At 40.4% G+C, this 18,811-nt stretch overlaps 2 protein-coding genes across 7 annotated transcripts; both read right to left on the reverse strand.

Annotated features, from left to right (window-relative positions):
• Positions 1-371: 371 nt before the first annotated feature.
• LOC127374888 (androgen receptor) lies at positions 372-9,485 on the reverse strand. Of its 2 annotated transcripts, none has more exons than XM_051420576.1 (9): positions 8,173-9,485; positions 6,825-6,961; positions 6,481-6,597; positions 5,939-6,082; positions 5,608-5,814; positions 4,951-5,095; positions 3,797-3,927; positions 3,491-3,642; positions 372-1,512 (listed from the first exon to the last, which is right to left on the reverse strand). In XM_051420576.1, exons 1-9 carry the CDS (start codon positions 9,042-9,044, stop codon positions 1,348-1,350), a joined length of 2,070 nt encoding a protein of 689 aa, XP_051276536.1. In that variant the 5' UTR covers positions 9,045-9,485; the 3' UTR covers positions 372-1,347. The 2 variants fall into 2 exon arrangements, with proteins under 2 accessions (XP_051276536.1, XP_051276535.1); XM_051420575.1 differs by having other exon boundaries at positions 5,608-5,817.
• A 791-nt stretch (positions 9,486-10,276) lies between these two features.
• LOC127374889 (moesin-like) lies at positions 10,277-18,150 on the reverse strand. Of its 5 annotated transcripts, none has more exons than XM_051420577.1 (15): positions 17,921-18,072; positions 17,246-17,293; positions 16,967-17,050; positions 16,795-16,890; positions 16,539-16,661; positions 15,814-15,965; positions 15,628-15,711; positions 15,396-15,542; positions 14,509-14,605; positions 13,658-13,821; positions 13,391-13,521; positions 13,048-13,208; positions 12,478-12,570; positions 11,584-11,817; positions 10,277-10,849 (listed from the first exon to the last, which is right to left on the reverse strand). In XM_051420577.1, exons 1-15 carry the CDS (start codon positions 17,927-17,929, stop codon positions 10,685-10,687), a joined length of 1,788 nt encoding a protein of 595 aa, XP_051276537.1. In that variant the 5' UTR covers positions 17,930-18,072; the 3' UTR covers positions 10,277-10,684. The 5 variants fall into 5 exon arrangements, with proteins under 5 accessions (XP_051276537.1, XP_051276539.1, XP_051276538.1 ...); XM_051420579.1 differs by having other exon boundaries at positions 11,584-11,742; positions 17,921-18,023; XM_051420578.1 differs by lacking the exon at positions 17,246-17,293 and having other exon boundaries at positions 17,921-18,150.
• Positions 18,151-18,811: the final 661 nt, after the last annotated feature.

Below are 18,811 nucleotides of genomic sequence, written 5' to 3' on the forward strand. Positions count from 1 at the left end.
GAGTTTCAGTTTACTGATGTAGATTCGACAGCCGCCACTAGATGGTATTAAAACACAAGCAGCTATCTGATATCAGATCAGCCAGCCAGGCCTGCTTGTTCTGGTTTCCTGCTGTGATCTATTACCTGACTGAGATAATCCTGAGGGTGACTAATGCAGTGGTAGAAAAAGACTTGTCTGACTGATGTTTTCTAAAGCCTGTCTGTCCACTTGACTGCATTGCAAACTGACAAAAATCTATCAAACTGAAAAAAACAGGAAGATCACTGTATTAACATTAGCATGCACAAAGAGACCACACTTTAAAAGATTTGTGCTATAATGCGACAGTGCGCATGTCTTTCACTCTGCCCTCATTATCAACAAACAGATACACACTCATGCATCAGTTTTATTACATCTTAAGCTATCAATGCGGCAACAAACGAGCAGATTCTTGGCTGAACGTTTAACGTTTAGCAAAAATGTCAAAAGCTACAATTAACACATTATAATGCACCAAAAAGCACTTGCAAAGAACACTTTAAGAAACAGTAGAAAAGTTACAACAGTATTAAATGTCCACTTGGGAAAAACTGTACTTGAATAATGTTTGACAACCAAAAACAAGCAAACTTAAATTCAAATTCAATTCATTCGAGTAGTCTTTTATGTTTTGTGCAATTATTTTTTTCAGGGTTTTTGTTGTGCCCTTTTGACATTACAATATTCATAAATATGCATTTGAAATTTGCAGTTACTTGCAGTTTAAAAGTGTTTTTATTTTGACGACACCTAAAACTATTAGTCGACCATTACTTCTATGGATGAGAGCAGCTTCTAAAAAAAAAAAAAAGTTCTCGTATGCCTTCAGGCGAGACAGCTTTGCTTCTTAGCATGCATGCCACAACCATTTATTAAATGTCAATCAGCAACTTTGTTCACCTCAGGTGCACACAATAACATTCATTGTGGAAAAAGCTAGTGCAAATGTCATACTACTGTACTGCACACAGAAAAGCGATGGGGATGTGAACTCTGCAAAAATGTTTTTCTCATCACTGTCTTACCTCTCAAAATGACATGTTGTCATGTTGTTAATGTGAGGAAGTCTACATGCCAGTTGTTGTTGTGTGGAGGAATGCATGCTAAAAGGTGTTTTAATCAGCTCCAGAATAGATGTGCATGATACAGATAACAGGCAGTAATAAGAACGGAGTAGATGCAGTTACAATAGGCTGGAAGAATATGTACAATACGCTGGAAGAATCAAAAACCCTCTTTAGCTGTTTCAAGCTTCACCAGAAATGGCTGAAGACTGGGTGCTGGAGCTCAGGTGACATATAGGACAACCACAGAGACTTCTCCCTAGGCTGTATTGTGGAAAAGGATGGGCTTGACCATGCCTGAGAGGATCTTGGGCACGTGAACGCTAACAATCTCCGAGATCATCTCTGGGAAGTTGACGCGCGTCTGCAGGGACTGAGCTTGGATGAACAGATCATAGGTGAACTGGTGTAACTTCCTCACAACCTGAGAATGAGGAAAAGAGAAGAGAGTGAGAGAGAGAGGCAGAGATCACACAGAGGTTATTAATAACAAAGATGATATGCTTTACTGTTTAAAGCAATGAAAAAGAACAAAGCCTGCAGATAAAAGAGAAAATAACAAATGACACAGAATTCTGTCTTTTGACATGAGCTTTAAGAGGTGATTTAAAAGATGACACTCATTGTGGCACTCTAAGCTCCACAGGCAGGGTAAAGCCGAAGGGGTCTAAACTGCAAAGTCTTGATCAACTCGGGTTTTCTGCCTAAAAGGCACTGCCAGACAATCCCTGGCTGCCCTCTAGCTCATAAGGCATTAGAAGATCTGAGATGTGAGTGGGACACAGACAAAGCTGAGCCTTTAAGGGTAAATCCACAGTGAAAGACACAAGGCTAAAACTGCTGCAGCAGGAAACTTTCCAGGTCTTCTTGTCCCAATCACTGATGTCAGGAGTTTTACTTTGATATCTCTTTGTTCTTACCAGTTTGTATTAAAAATCCTACGAGTATTAAGAAGGGAAATCAGTTGACTTACACCCTCTAGTGGTTGCATCCCTACCAAGAAACGTCATATCTCCATTAACCAAATAAAAAAAAAAAAAGTCAAATCCACATAAGCATAGATTTTAGGCCTATACATAAATAAATGTTTAACTCTAACCCTCAACATTACAAAAATCATTGTAAAAAGTTTTACAAAATGTAATTAGCTTCTCTGACCTTCTAAAACCTTGACAAATATCCTCCCATAAACATAAAGCTCACAGGACAGTCAGGCATGTCTATATGTTGTTTAATTATAATTTTGGATTCCGTTTTTTAATTTATTGAAATTTATTTTCGTATGGAGGAAGAGGGTATAAGTGCAAAGCTGCCATTTTCTTTGTGTGATATATTTTGTGGTTTTACATTTAATATTTTATTACACCTAAGCTAAAATCAAACAATGTATAAAAGTGGAACATAATTAAGTCACACTTCTCTACTGAATATTAAATTATTAAACAGAAACATAATTCAGCATGTGATTGTAAAACAGGAACTGCCACTGTGACTCTGATGTGTAAATTATTCACAGTCAGAATTTGGTTAATCTACATTTTCTTTTATTGCTTTAATTTCTCTTTGATTAGATCAAATTTGACCTACCTCTGCAAAGGACAGAGATCACATGTTGGTAGTTTGTATACTATAAGAATACTTTTTATACTTGCTAACACAACTCTAACATTTTGCAGGTTTAAAATGAAACATTGTCTGTGGGTGGCAAAAATACAAAAACTGCAGAAACTATTTGTCTGTAGATGATTCACACCAGCACGTTTTCATCTGCAGATCTGAAGTGCTGTTGCTGCTATGTTTCCTTTACAGTAGGTGACAAAGGTTGGACAGGAAGTGCAGTCTGCAGCTTCTGGATGTCATTGGCCAGGACTAGATCAAGTTGCTTTGCATCACAGACTATGTGCTTAACTCCTTATACAGCTAATTTTAATGTAGCAATGCTACCAGCAGGCGGTGACTCTATCATTTCCCCTCCTGATATGCAGCCAGTATAGAGAAGCTAAAACTGGAGTCATATGACCCTTTGGTATGTGTTTAACCTTAGTTAATGGCTGGGGATTTGTGCACAAATTGGAATAATACCCCTGTTTGTCAACAACTTTTTCCAAATATATAGTTGGTAAAGGTCCGTCTGTAACTGAACTTTTGCATAAATTATAAATGTAATAACAATTGAAGTAATCCAGCCATGAAATGATCAAACAATCTTGATTTAGTTTAGTTAGTTAATAAGTTAACACTGTATAGCTGTGAGCCAATTGCAGTATTTGTTAACTTGGGAGGTGCACTTTGACATACTACTTCTTGCTCACATAGTTCTGTGATACTTATATAAAATTACATTTATATAAAGGTCACGGCATGGTGTGCTTTCATATGTGAAGTAGAATTGTGGCTATTACCGACTGGAGGTAGTCCAGCAGCTGTGTGAGCTGAAACAGTCTCTGTGTACGGGTGGTCTCTCCGCGATGGCTGGCTAAGCGGTCCAGCTCCTTGATGTAGGAGGTCCGCAGTTCATCAAAACAACGCTGGCTCTTCAGGCCCTCCACTGGCACTGTGACCACAAAGCCAGAACACAACAATAACTCTCACAGACTTTATCCATCCCATCAATTCACTGAAATATGGCTGCACTCTATTATAGTCATATTTCACTCGCTGAATTGACATTCAACTTATTATTACAGACGTGGTCCCAGCCGACTCACTGATGCTGAAGAGGACCAGGGCCTTCATGCAGAGGAACTCCTCCTGGGTAACTTTTAGCATGCAGAACCTTTGGGAGAGTAGCTTCATCCTCACACAGTGTTCATACATACTGGACACTTGCATCCGCTCGCTGTGGGGAAAAAAAACAGCATGAGAGGAGGAAGAAGGAGCACAAGGTGTGACAAAAAGAGAAGTGAGAAGCCAAGAGAGGGTCAGGCAGGGAGAAATATAGAAAGGTGGAAGACAATTAATGGTGGCAGAAGCGAGAGCTAAGGAAAGAAGGGAAAAAGCAGCAGAGGTGAGAAAAAATGAGTGAGATGGATAATGGAAAAAGAGAACGACAGGGAGGCAGAGAAAAATGAGGGTCAGCAACAAGGGCAGGCGTATCCATTACAATGCAGCCCAATAGAGTGACAGAGGTCTAATGTAGACAGAACGAGTATTTTGCTAATGTTGCACAAAACACCACCAAGTGAAACATGCTCTATGGGCCTGTGGCTGGCTTTAGCAGTCTGAGCAACACCCTCCTTCAACGCTGTAGATAATTTGCTGGTAAGAGGGGTGTGGAATTGTGACTTATGTATACCATGTACAGTGATTCAGTGAGAAACTTTTTGTTAAGCTTTTAAAAGTACAAAGACGAGACAAAAGACAGCAGTTGAAGTGTCAGAAACATTTCAATAGAGGCTGGAGGAAGTTGCGGTGTGTATCACAACTTGTCAAAGTGAAAAAAGAAACAACTCAATGCTGTAGCAGTTCTATCGATGGTTTCGTAAAGATGAAAAGGAATAAATCATCTGAGGTGATCCCTCTGCGGCCATGTGTATCAAATGCAAAGAAAACGGTAGGAACAGAACAACCTTGTTTACTGTCTCGTCTAGAAAAGACGATGTTCATCAAGTGATTTTTAAATCTTCCTCTGAAGCTTGTATTCCACTGTGCCTTTCTTTCCAACCGTGATGACAGGTGAAATCTCAAGATATTCCAATAAACCCAGTGTCACAATGATTATTACAGCTGTTCAGGCCCAAACTAACTTTTCTTTGTTTGAATAAGAGACTGCACCAGGTATGACAAACTTCTTACAAGTTTGTTTAATTCAAACATGTCAATGTTAAAACTCTACAGAAGAAAGCCGTGTAAAGTGACTTACTCATTGAAGACCAGGTCTGGAGCAAAGTACAGCATGGAGCTGTTAGTGAGTGTGTAGGACCTCCAACCCAAAGCAAACACCATCACCCCCATCCATGACAACTGAATCACTGACATCTGATCATCCACATGCAGGTCACGGAAACCTGTTAAAAACATTTATTTTATCAAATCTCTACCCCTGTGAAATCATAAAATAACACTTTACAGGTCAATTAAATAAATGTGAAATCTTCAGACTAATACCAACAACAGGGATATCACAGTATGGGTGCACTGCTGGCCATTTTCAGCCTGCCAGCCTTTGCTTAAATATGATCATATCCCCCTCTAGTGGTTAATATTTGAACAGGCTGGTTTGCATTGCAGTAGGATTGGCTGCTCCACTATGGAAGTTTACTAGAGGCCTAAGAGATATTACATACTTTTCCTGATCACTTTAAAGCTAGTCTAAATTACTCCAAACTACAGAGTTACACGAGTGCTCAAGTGTGGCCTTCTAGTGTTTTGCTTGGCATGAAGTTTTATTAGTTTGTCCAACATTACGCTAAACCTGAAACAATTATTGGAGTAATTTAGTGCACACGACCTTGGCAGAAACACCTAAATATAGCATGGACCAGCCTGCAGCGTGTTTCCTTGGACCGGACTAGTTTACCTGGTATTGCCTTGGCCCAGCGCACCACGGTTACCAGCTGTCTTTCCCCCAGCTCATTGAGGCTGGTGAGCAAGGACGCGGGGCTGTCTGGCAGGGCATGGTCATGTCCCGCATTGACCACGGCCGGCTCAATGGTCTGCAAGACACTGAGCAGGGAGAGACAGGAGCGCAAGCTCGGTGGGATGCCTAGAGCCAGGGCATGGGATGCTGCTGAAGACAAACACACATAATGATACACAGACAAGGTGAATAGTATAAAAAGAAAACAATATCTTTTAAAACTATGTTCAACATTACTTGAGCATGCTACTTATGTGAAATTCATCCTTACTTTGAGCCCTGGCAGCTGCACTTCCAGGCTCCAAGATGATATCTCTCTTCCCAGCCCTTTCTCCTCGTTCGCCAGGCCCCCAGGGACCCAGAGGTTGCTCCTCCTCTCCGTTCCTCGTCTGTCCGGCTCCCTTCAGCCTTCGACCTACAATCCACCCCAGACAAGTAGAAGGCAAGAGAGTAAAAAGGAGATAAGGAGCTAACATCTTGAGTTGTTTCGTCTGATTATTACACAACTGATAGCTGGACAAAACAAGAATTAAACTGGGATAGAATACTATACACAGGGCTACATCAGCCCATGGAGCTGTTCCTCTTTATAACTATGTGGCAGGGCTCTTGATCATTGGCTACAAGTAAAAATGTTCTTTTGGCCTTTGCTGAAATGCATTTGTTACACTGTATTTAAGCTGGAACATTTGATTACTAAGTTCTGATCCAATGCAAGTAAGGTATCTCACCACCCTGACCCCGTTTTCCAAATTCATGTCACACATACTTTTCTTTCTGTCTCTCACTCAGTTCTTATCTTTAGTTCCTCACCTTTAAGGCTCATTCCCGACATAAAGCATCTCTTTAAACGGCAAGAGGCACAGTTTTTCCGCCTCAGTTTGTCGATGGTGCAGTCGTTCCGGCTGGCACACAGGTGGTTCTGCTTACCTGGTGGCACACAAAAGTCCTGGGGGATGAGGGAGCGAGTTCAACAAAGCCTAGGCTTCCACTCATAGCAACGATATGTGGGTGTTTGCTGATAACAAATAACTCGCCCTTATAATGTCAGGTCACTGTGCCCTGCCTGCATGAACGAGCGAGTGGGTGTAAGAAATTAAAATCAGCACACTAGTAATTGTGTGGGTGTACTCGTGCATGCGTGCTGTCACACCCACCTGCAGCGGCCCTCTTGAAGAATACTTTGCAGCTGCCACAGGTGACTGCTCCATAGTGACAACCTGAGGCATCATCACCGCACACCTGACAAACTCTCCTGTCTGAGAGGTACACACCGGGAAACAAATCCTCATGTCTGCACGCACACGCACACACACACACACACACACACACACACACACACGGCGCAATGCTGTTTTTTAAGGATTCAAAGGTTTTTTTCAAAACAGCTACAATGTCTGTAAAAAATAATGTCAGGCAGTCCAATAGACATACTACCATCAGATTTAGGTCACTAGGTCTACTCTCAGAGTGTTAGGCTGCCTGTTGTGTCATTTGGAGCACTAATTCCCTAAATCCAATCAAATTATAATAGGAGATTTCCCTGTCGTAATTGATTATATGACACCAAGTGAAGTCATTTAAGAGACAAGCAACCCTGTGATTATTAAAGAACTGCAGATGTATTTTCTTAACATGTTACTCAGGAACCAATAAGTGGAAACAGATCGTTTTCTTGTTTTCATTCCAAGAATCAGCAACAGGTGCTGTATCTCCTGTTTATAGTGACACTGATACATTAACTCATGTTTTGTGTAGTTAGTCACAGCATAGTAATGTAAGTTCTGGAAAGTTAGGTGAACTTTGATTCAGTCTAGCTGCATGCTGAAACACAACTTGGCCAAGGCCAAGAAGAACATACAACACTACAATACATCAGCATGAGGAATTACAAATAACTATACAGAATAATCATGTTTATTGCAGAAAAATCATGTTTATTGCACTTGATTCATTTCAAGAAATGAATACGAGATCTAGATAAACACTGCAGCAGCTTTAAAGTAATATATTCATTCATAAATTCATAACACTCTTTTAAATGAAAGGGACCAAACCCAACCCTCCAATTTTGCTATTGATTTTATTGGTTCTTTTGCATTTTGCCTCCTGTTGTTGTTATTATTGTTATTATTATTATTATTATTATTATTATTAGTACCTTGCATGCCTCCTTAAATTTTAAATCTTCTGTTTTATCCCAGATACTGCTGAAAACTGTGAATTTCCCCTTGGGGATGAATAGAGTATCTATCTATCTATCTATCTATCTATCTATCTATCTATCTATCTATCTATCTATCTATCTATCTATCAACACTGCAAGACTCTTTAATGCCAACTGTAAAGCAGACATGCTCACAACACACACGTGTGATTTTGCTCCTGATTAAAGAAAGATGAGACTAAATAAGGAAAGATGTGACAGTCTCTTGACAGGACTCCTGACCCAACGCCAATGAAGAGCAAGTGGGGAAAATTGTGGTTAAAATCTGTTATATTTACCTGAAACTGCGATCTGTGCAGTCCACCCACACTGAAGGTTCGGTTTTGATATTGGAAAAAGTGGCATGCCCTTGAGGAATCGCACTTTGGTAACTTTCCACTTGTCCGTACCCTTGTGCCATCGCTGCTCGCGTGCCACCTTTACGACCCTGCTCGCTCTTGCTGTACCAGACACAGTGGCATTCCTGCCTGGATCCACGAGAGACCTGGCCACAATTACAATATTTGCACAACAAAGTGTGTCCGCCAGATCCGCCTCTCTCTGGCTCGGGTGGTCCGCTGTATGCGCACCACACACCCGGGGTATCCCTGTATAGGTTGGGATTGGCAGAGTACGCAGGGTATGGTTTCAAAGGCAAGAGCTCGTCCATCGGGGAGGGCGCGGGCATCTCGACCACCGGGTTCAGAAACAAGTTTGATTCTTTGCAAACATATCTGGATATCACCTGGCCGCGCGTCACGGTTTGCGCGCTGTCCATTTCACCCGATCTGAGCAGATCCATGCAGCTTACCTGCTGTATGCCGTGGCACACCTCTCCAAAGTCGTCCTCTCTTTGTGTAGTGTCATTCAGTAGAAACCCGCTGCCTTCTGAGTTCATATCTCGAGCCGCTCCGAACTCCAGCACTCCCCGAGAACTGTTCTCCACAGTGGGGTCGAAGTCTGAAAAGGCGCTGCTGGAGGAGCACTGGTTCATGTTGTTGTTGAGCGGAGCAGGAGAAGACACCGTATCCAAACCCAAGGACACTGACACTGCTTTACTGAGCTCCGCGGTAGTTGGGCACGCACAGGTGTCCGCGGTATCCAAGCGATCGCGCTCATTCATTATTAAAGAGTTTGACGTTTCTTCTATATCAGACGAGTTAAAGGCCATCTTCAGCTCACGTCGAGTTTCAAGCAGTGAGCTGGTTGCACAGGAGGACAAATAAAAACAACACTTTCCAGACGAGAATACGCCTACCCCATGAGACTCCGGTCATATGTGTCAGCGGGTAGGAGATTCACAGAGCAGTCGTCGATGTGGGTTGCTACAAAGAAAGGACATCCCGTCAACATGTTCCGCGACTTAAGGGCTCGAGAACTTTTTATGAAGTAAGCGTTTTCTCCACCAGGCGAAATGCATAAAGGCCATTTGCCGTCACTTCATGAGTAACTGTTAGAAATTCACGTAAGAGAACTTTGAACTCGGGTATAATGAGCGGCTTAACATTGCGTAGGCTACTGAACAACAACCCTAAACATAACTTTTTGTCTCAATTGGAATCCCAGCGCCGTGCCTCCCATTATTTGGCCGTGGAATCTGTCGGTTCTCGCGAGAATAGGCAGGATTAAACATTAATCAGTGTATATAGCCATAATAATATTGTGCGGCTGACATGACCGTTCAGAATATGCCCCCCCCCACCGACACACACACACACACACACACACACACACACACACACACACAGAGTTTAGTTTGACTTGAATAATAAGTTATTTAAACTTGTTTGTATCCAGTGGCCTGTTCACCAAAATGGGTTACGGTTAATGTCAGATGAAATACAAATCGTCTTGCACAATCATTGATTTTTGAAAGACAACACACAACATTCAAAAACAAAATGACAAATATAGGCCTACAAGCTTTTTTTTCATAGAGATGTCCAATTGAGCGTCTAATAGGCTAGTCACCCTGTATTTTCATCTGTTTATTTTTGGACGGCATGTGATGGATGAGGACGTCAGGAACAAGAAAAGGGTGAAGCTACAAATGCTGTAGAGAGAGCTAGAGACACATGATCAAAACAAAAACAATCACATCTGTATTCATTTAGGCATGTTTAATATTTAGACATCTATAAAATGAAAAAAAGAAGAACGTTAATGCTTGTTTCTTTGAGAGGTCTGGGTTGTTTCTTGCAGGAGTGGAGGCACTGACATAGAATGACTGGATCATATTGCAAACATACACATCTATTTGAAGGTGATAATTAACTTTTATTTTTGATTGCAGCTCATCTGTTTTTATGCCGAACAACAGTTTGCCTCATTAGGCACATTGAAGGTGATGCTTACTCATTCATATGGGAGCTGATGCACACACAAACACACAACACACCGACAGTGTTTCTGTGCCTTTTATTTCTGTGATAAAGAATAGAGGATTTAACATTACGTTGGAATAATAACCAGTGTCTTAAATGTCATTGTGTTCATTAATCAATATTCATACGGTTTTTCATTAGTTGGCATATTAAGATTGCACCTGTGTGTAATAAGATTGACACTTTTCATAAATGAAAGCATAGATGATGTCTCGTATGTTTGCAGCACTGAAGTGGACCATGAATGTATTTCAATCAAAGCACAGTAACAATATAATTTGCCATTATATTCAACCAACTTCATGTCAGGTTAATTTTCTACCTATGCAAAAATCTGCAGCTAAACTTCTAAAATTTCTCTGTGTGTCCGATTTCATCATCTATCCTTTTCCTGCCTTCAGTCTGAGTAAGCCTACATCAGTCCCTCTCACATGGACTCAAATTCATCAATACGTTGTTTGGTGTTGCCCTGACGAATCTGACGTAAGGTCTTGTATTTGTCACGGCCCGCCTTCACATTATCTGCGTGGATCAGGTCATTGGGGGTCTTTTTGCTCTCGTCTACGGCTCCAGCAAGCTCAGTGCTCAGGAACTGAAAGCGAACACAAATACACAGTGAATTAATTCCTCCTTCCTGAGACTCTTTGGGAGACTATTCTGAAGCCTTGCCCCTCTCACCTCTCCCCAGTCCCCATCTGAAGACACTCCATTGTCCATAGTTATTAGGTCCATTTTGTGCTGAGTTTCTATGCAATATCATATCTTGTTTCCAATTTTATTTCAGTTTTATAATAAGTCTGGTCTGGATGGTCTGGACGAGATTTACCAACAGAATCATAATGTGTCTGCAACAATGTTTAATTATCTGGAGTGCACTTAATTGGTGAAACACAGTTTTTGGTGGCAATTTAGCTGCCATCTTTACAGCAGAGTCAAAACCTCTTCATGACTGTGTCAACTGACAACACAGCAAATGTACCAAAACATAGCCTTAACAGCACAACAGCAACAAAAATGTGCTTTTCAAACCATAAACTGTAAGAGGTTGGACAATGAAATGGCAGTGGAGTGTGCTATGCTAATACATATGTCACTCTTGTTAAGCCGAATACCTTCTAAATGAGACAGTTACTTTAAAAATTACTGTATAAATAAAAATTGAAGTCAGCGATTGAGAGCCAGAGATTCTCTGGAAACAAGACTATGAGTCTACAGCCAGTGACTTTGTGAGGCTGTCTATGAACATTCAAAATCTGTAGCAAATTTCACAGCAATGCATCCAAGAGATTTAACTCAAAACATTGACTTATATTCACTTTGCCTTACCTTGAGGCTTTTATGCAGTCTCTGGTTCTTCTGGGCCTCTGTTACTCTTTCCTCCTCGCTGCGATCACGGACCATGCCTGGGGAAGTCAGCTCGGCACTCGCCTCTGCACTGCTCTCATCCGTCTCGTCGTGCTCATGCATATGAGGTTGGACTGAATCCTGGATGTGGACACCCATGAGTTTAGTCTTCAACTCCACTTTGGTTCGCTCCAAATCAGCTTCTACCACGATCGCCTGTCAACACACATGACTTGCATTGAAGTGCAGTGGTTGGATAAGTAAGCCACTAGATTTGTTCCACGAATGCGACCTAATCCTGATTTGAAACATGTGGCTTCTGTTCTAACAAAATGAATAGATGCCCCATGCCACAAAGCTGAAATAATCCGGCCCTTTTATCTCTACTTTTTAGTACTACTGTACTATTATAAATGGATATTTGACCCAAAATGCAAAAATCTAAGTATGTTATCTGCTATGACTAATGCGATTTGTTATCATTGCGCGCAACAGTCTCCCAAGGTCATTGGACAACAGAGAAAATTGCAACACTGCAGTATTAGACTACATGCAAGTCCAGACTAGTACTACTTATTTGTATGCAAAGATTTGCATACACTTTAGGTAAATCTTGAAATTTACAAGTTAAATGGATATAATGATTTGTTTCAGCCAAATGTGGCTTTGCAGGGTAAAGTTTACAACATGTGACAATGCATTGAAACCCATAAAGTTCATACAATCACAGTTTGAAAGTCTAGTGATACACTTTTCTGTGGTTGACGCATTCCTTCTATTTTACCCGGGTCTTACACTTAGTAGTGTCAGACATTGCTCTTTGCTCATGTTTGATTCATCCTTTATCTCTCTCATGGTCCTTTCATTAATTCTCACCCTTTTCTGCCATCTCTTTGCCTCCTCGTCCTTTTTCTTCTTGGCGTCTTCCAGCTGGGAGATCTTAGAGGTAAGCTCTGCCAGCTCAGTGGCCTATACACACACGCACACAAATGGGAAGAAAGTTAAGAGTGCTCCTGATCTAAGGTCATTGTACTCTGTCTGCGGGTGCGTGTGTGTGTGTGTGTGTGTCAGAGAGAATATGTGTGCGTATCAGTGCGTGCACGGATATGTTCATATGCAGCATCACGGCTCAGGTTATTGCCTTTCTTTTCAATCAGCTAAAAATGTTAATAATTTAAAATATTCTATCAAGCCGAATTTGTGAATCTCTTAATGACATCAATACCTTACCAGCCTTGTTTCTAACTCAAAGGGTACTTGATCAATATATGTTAATATACCATGAGTCATTGATCACAGTAATAAGGTAAATGGCTGAATGATGACTTCAAACAAGTTTTTCAGCGTTTAGGTTTGGACAAAATCCACCTTATTATTAAATAAATTCAATTTAATCTACAGTTAATTAAACCCAGTATGTAGTAGTATGTAGTTGTGTGTGAGTACCAGGCTTTCCTGGCTCTTGGTCTGGGTTTCAGATTGGTGCAGCAGGGCTGCTTTAGCTTCCACTGCAGCTTTGCGGTCCTTGTCCAGGCGCTCAGCTTCCTCCTGAGCAATCGTCCTCTCCTTCTCTAACTCAAGAGCCCTGCGAGTCTGCTCCTCCAGCTCTAAAATACACATGCACATGAGAACAAAAACATCCAACACACATACTCACACATGACAACATAGTATAAGCTTTGTAGAGATTATAAAAGTACTTCAATAAAATAAGCCATTCTTTTAATGTTCTTAAACTTAAAAAACAAACTCAAGTTGAGAAACATTTGTATTCAGAAAGTTGTCAGACCATCTTGAGCTCTCTTTGTCTGCTCTTCAATCTGTCTCAATCTCTCCATCAGCTCCATGGTCTCACGAGCAATCTTCTCTGTTTCCTTCTCAGCATTTTCTCGCTTTTTTTTCTCACTCTCGAGCAGAGCCCTGACAGGAGAATTGTGCATAAATACAGATCTGAAAAAAACTATGTCTCCTGACAGTTCTTTCTTAAAGCAGAGAGAACACACTGTAAACTGTAAAAAAAATAAAAATAAGCCTTCATTATTTCCTCCTTCCTTACCTCTCCATCTGCCTCTTGTTCTTCTCCTCCCTGGCCTGAGCCTTCATCTGCTGCACCTCAATAGTGTCAGGCTTACGTCTGCGCATGTACAGGTCATGATTCCCCATACACAAGGCCAGGATACGTTTGTTGATGCGAAGACGAGGCACGTAGAAAACAAAGTCCTTCAAAATAAAAAAAAGCACCCGGGGATTGCCCATAGGTTTATGTATGACACATCATTAGCATCTCGGATCTGTTTTACAGTTAAGCCTGGGTTTAAAGAATCTAAAGGGATAGTTTAGTTTGGGAGAATTCATTAATTTTTCTAAGCTCTTGGATGCTGTCCTTAAATCTGTGCATGCATCCAGAAGCCAAATAGAAGTATGAGGCTAAATTCATGTTTGTGAATGAGATCAAGTAGCAGCTGCTCTCATTACACTACGTGCTGTAATTTATGCATTTGCAAAATTGGTAATTTCACCAGTAACAAGGATGTGGGATTCTTTCGCACCTCCTGTTTATAGCAACTGTGAATAAATATGAAATGATCCTACAAAGTATTTGTTGCAGTTGTGAAAATGTGGTCATAAAAATTAATAAGGCTGAGGTGATAAGTACTATGTATTAAACCTTAAGCTCTGGAAAAGGAGCATCTTATCCCCAAACATCCATGAATTTAGTTAAACAATAAACTCACAGTTCAACATACAAAACTAGCAAATTTTCTGTAAACTACACTCCCTTTTAATGTGGCCTGGCAGCAGTAAATACAGTACATATATTGTAATTCATGTAATGATATGCCTCATAGAATTTGTAGCTGCTGCAGAAAAATCCCTATTAAGGACCACTAATACTTTTTTGCATACCGGAGCTTTCTTGTCGATTGGTTTGATGACGAACTTCTTGTCATTGAAGGAAATATTTCGGATCTCACTCCAGGGGAAGCCAATCTTTGGGGTCATCCTGTAAAATATTGACATGATTTACCCTTATGGTCAGTAGTTGCATTAACAGAGGTTCTTTACACAAAGTTAAAACATAGTTGGTGTAGCCGCAAAGAAAGTTGCCTTGCTGAAACCAACACACATACGTAAGGTCATCAGCAGAGAGGAAGAGGCTTAGAGTCTAAAGCCAAGCTAGCGGCTTTGTACTCAGGCACAGCATTACTTAGAGCTAAATGGTAATTTCAGCCAGGTTCGCCTTGTTTATCATCTTAGTTTAGTACTGTACAGAATGTTAGCATGCGAAAATTTGCTAATTACCACTAAAGACAAAGTATAACTGAGGCTGATGAAAGTGCCATTAGTTTAACAAACTACTCACAATTTGATCTGATAGGCATTATAGAGGAAAAGTAAAGTTGTCCTCCTCTAAGATCACCTCAAATCTAGTTTAAAACTGGAATGTTTGAACAGAATTTATGATGTGACAACTAGTTTGAAAGCCAGTTATGGTCCAATAAGCAACTTACAGCAACTAAACCTTCAGTGCACACACACTGAGAATGGCCTTTTAGGGAAGTAGGGGACATCTTTTGTCCGGCACTTTTGAGCACATTTAAGACAAAACATATTTGCATCCTCATAAATTCTAGATTTTCCATTGTGGAAGAAGAAATAAATGTGCTTGTAAGGAAGTTTAACTAGTTAATTCAAGTATTTGGGGGGGAAAGGTATGGTATGTTTGTACCAAATTACATGATGGCAATGCATCTAATAGTTGTAAAGACATCTGACCGTCACAGGCGACCTACCTGTCCTTTTTGTCATAGATGTTTAGCCCCAGTGCGTCCACTCCCAGCCACAGCTCCGACCCTTTCTTGTTCTTGATGTTGAAGTAGTTAACCCCGTACATCTCCAGATCTTGAGCTATTTTCAGGTACTCCACCATGGCATCTTCTCTGTAGTGTGGAGCAATTTAATGAACTTTAGAACACCTGTTTGCAAAACATGCATTAATGGCTTTTTGTAATAAGTCTGCAGTACCTCAGCATTCCCTTGTGCTCTCGATGCCACACCTGGATTCTTTCCTCCCACTGATTCTTATTCAGCTTGTGCTGCTCCAAAACCCTGGTTTTAACGGTAAAGAGGATGCACCAGTTAGAATTCAGATGACTGGAAACTCGAATTTAGTTAACTTTGGTTAACACATATATCCATAAGACTCAGTACCTCTGTGGCAGCAACTTCTCTCTTGTGAGGTATCCCGGTACGTGATAGTCTTTCTTGTAGTCTCCATGTTTGACCTGAACCGCATACGAGGCCAAGAGCACCGCAGTCTCCGGTGGGCAGTATATGTCATCATTTAGAATGCTCTCTTTCACCTAAAACACAGAACAGATCAGAAAGTCTGCTTTAACAAATTAATCCCTATTGTTTTATGTTGCTGTCTGTGTAAAGGTAACATACAAGATAATGTTAGTGTTAATGTGACTCACATAGAAAGAACCCCTTTGTGTTTTGGTGTTTATTTAGTGCACCTGAAATCATTTTTTGTTTTCATGTACTCCCTTATGGAAAACCCATGAGGGTAATGCTGTGTGAGTCATTGTGGAAGCCCCACTGGTCGTTAAAACAGGTTCAGCATTTTGTTTTGATTGAGATTTAGATTCCTTTATTTATCATACCCGCAGGGTACCATACTTGCATAAGACAGCATTATTTACATCGTGATATCCACTTTATATGAATTTTACTCTCATTTTAGCATATATCAATAGTAAATTAATACATCTGGATCATTCTCATGGCACACAAAAATAGAAATATGTTGGCATCCAATGACAAAATTAATAAGACCGATTAGGAAAGCACATAATTACCATCCTGTATTTCAGGGGGGCAAATTTAAAACATGATTCCGTTTAAAAATGTCAATGTCTTTGTACGTCTCCAACCTGCAGAAAGAAGAGGCGCTGTGTTGCCTCCTGGATCAGTTCATCTGCAACATCCTCAGGGTAAAACTTGGCCCTGAACTTGATCAACAACGGGTTGTCCCTCTTCACATCTTGAGCTGTCACCTGGGATTGGCACCCCAGAGCAGAGGGATACCGGAATGAAGAAATAGGTACTAATTAGCCTCAATGGGGTGACACAATATGTCAAGTTATACAATCAAGAGATGTAAAGTTGACGCACAAAATTTCTCCTCACCCTCTTGTTTAGCTTGAGCCAGGTGGAGAAGCCTTTGCTGTCTTGATATTGGAGACCAAAGAACCAGGTTTCCCTCAGCCCGATTGTCTTCACAATCTAAACATATCAATAAATAACACAATCACAAACTTGTCCGGTAAAGCACCTGTTTTAATTGTAACATGCAGTGTACCTGGTCAAAAAGTTGTTTGCCGGTTGTGCTGGGCAGGATGGCAAACTCCAGCTCAGCATCCATGGTTGTAACTCGGACATTTATCTGCCAGAGAAAAGAGTCAGACTGAGATACAGGAGGAAAAGATCCCTGCTGTTCATTCATCTGTGTCACTGGAGAAGCATCAAGGAGCATGCAGAGCAACAACTGTGTGAAAAAAAGCTGCAATCATTTTGTTTGTTCTTTGAAACAATTTGTTGGTTCTTTGACAACAAAATGACCAAAAAGAGTGTTCCTTACATTCTTCTGTTCAACCAGGAGCATCCAATCGCAAGAGGTTGGTGGGGACTACAATCAAAAAATGAAGCCCACAGTATATTTTAGACTTTACTGAGAACATGGGGTTCATTCAATGATGCATAAGTATTAACGACTGGGTCAAAACAATGACACCCATTTAGCGTTAATCTTGCATATTACTATCAAACCACACACACATATCTGCACTTGTTGGTATAGACTGACTTGTACAAAAGAGGAAAAAAAGCACTACAGAGGGGAAATTATTTGTTCCACTCCTCATAAACTTCTCTGAGATTAATAAAGCAAGGCAGGCTTTCATTAGTGGCTATGATGATAATAATAATAATAGCAATAGCAATGTACTACAGCTGCAAGCCTTGCTGAACAGACTGTTTCAATTAATATTTATTAAAACAAGAAGAGAAAGTTTAACTTTGCTGTTTTGTTTTTGTAGATACTGTGAAATTAGAAACATCTGGCAACTGGGCCAGATATCATTGTAGGTTTTGGTCTACAAATTCTTAAGTTTTCTACATACTAATGCCTTCTTGTAGCCTTTCAATTACAGTACAGGTTAACAAATTCAAAACCACTACAGAGGCAATTCAAACATTTCAACAAAATATAAAACACAGTGAAAATTAAATAAAAAATAAAAAGGTAGCTACTTACAGTTGACATTTGTGTTTTTTTTTATCTTTAGCCGAAATGATTCTTCAGATAGGTGCTTGTAGTAGCCTTTTCCCTGAGGAGTCATATGAAACCGCTTGCAATACCTACAAGGATTATACTGAATGAGAATGGACCATTGTATTGTTCCCAAGAACTTCTCTCTTGCTTAATCCAATGGCAGCCTGGGGCCCACGCGTTTTAGAGAGGCAGCCTTCATCTTCTGTGCAGAGTTTTCCTTCTAAATTGATTATGCTACCGTGGGTCAGTCATCTAGGATATAGACAGGATCTTTGTCTCCCAAATCTATTTATAGAGGGACACAAATCAACAGTAACTCAGCAGCACCTGATGTTCCAATAGCAGTGAAAGCACCAGCACATTCTGCTAATCTAATAATCCCTCCAGTTAATGTTTTAAGCATATGTTGTTATGGCATACAGTGATTTTGGGGTTGGTGTGGTGGTGTGTTTGGTTAGACTGTTTGCTAACTGCTTATGTTGTTTTTGTGGTAGCTAGCAGGGCCGTAGCCAGGATTATAGAGACACTGAGGTTACTGTATTATGTCCAAGGAACCCCTGAGCCCTGTAGCTAATTTAGAGAGGCTGAAAAACAAAGCTATAAAATGCTGATGTTTTTGTATTATTCAGTTCATTAAGCTGTATAACTTTTATTTTATTTCATTGTTGTAACCATGTTTTGTTTTCCTTACCGGGACATAAATCATTGTGACAAAAATCGTTGAACTTTATTGATACCTGGGGGGAATTTGTTTTTTGTTCTTCTTAAAGGCACTAAGTCTAAAGGGAGTTTTACTGTACTTAACCCTTAATCACAATTATAAATTATCTTCAGGTCTCCAAATTGCTAAAAATATTGGATATAACCTCTGCA

Source organism: Dicentrarchus labrax, unplaced genomic scaffold (assembly GCF_905237075.1).
Source record: "Dicentrarchus labrax unplaced genomic scaffold, dlabrax2021, whole genome shotgun sequence".
In the NCBI taxonomy this organism is placed as follows: domain Eukaryota; kingdom Metazoa; phylum Chordata; class Actinopteri; family Moronidae; genus Dicentrarchus; species Dicentrarchus labrax.

Bases quoted from the DNA above. Each gene is read 5' to 3' on its own strand.
- LOC127374888 (XM_051420575.1), bottom strand. From the start codon at position 9,044: ATGGCCTTTAACTCGTCTGATATAGAAGAAACGTCAAACTCTTTAATA. The intron at 3,643-3,796 runs GTGAGTCGGCTG...TTGTGGTCACAG, and splicing joins CCTGGTCCTCTTCAGCATCA to TGCCAGTGGAGGGCCTGAAG. The intron at 1,513-3,490 runs GTAATAGCCACA...CCTCATTCTCAG, and splicing joins TGCTGGACTACCTCCAGTCG to GTTGTGAGGAAGTTACACCA.
- LOC127374889 (XM_051420581.1), bottom strand. From the start codon at position 18,005: ATGACTCCTCAGGGAAAAGGCTACTACAAGCACCTATCTGAAGAATCA. The intron at 15,543-15,627 runs GTACTGCAGACT...TCCACACTACAG, and splicing joins GAGCACAAGGGAATGCTGAG to AGAAGATGCCATGGTGGAGT. The intron at 14,606-15,395 runs GTAGGTCGCCTG...AATATTTTACAG, and splicing joins ATCTATGACAAAAAGGACAG to GATGACCCCAAAGATTGGCT.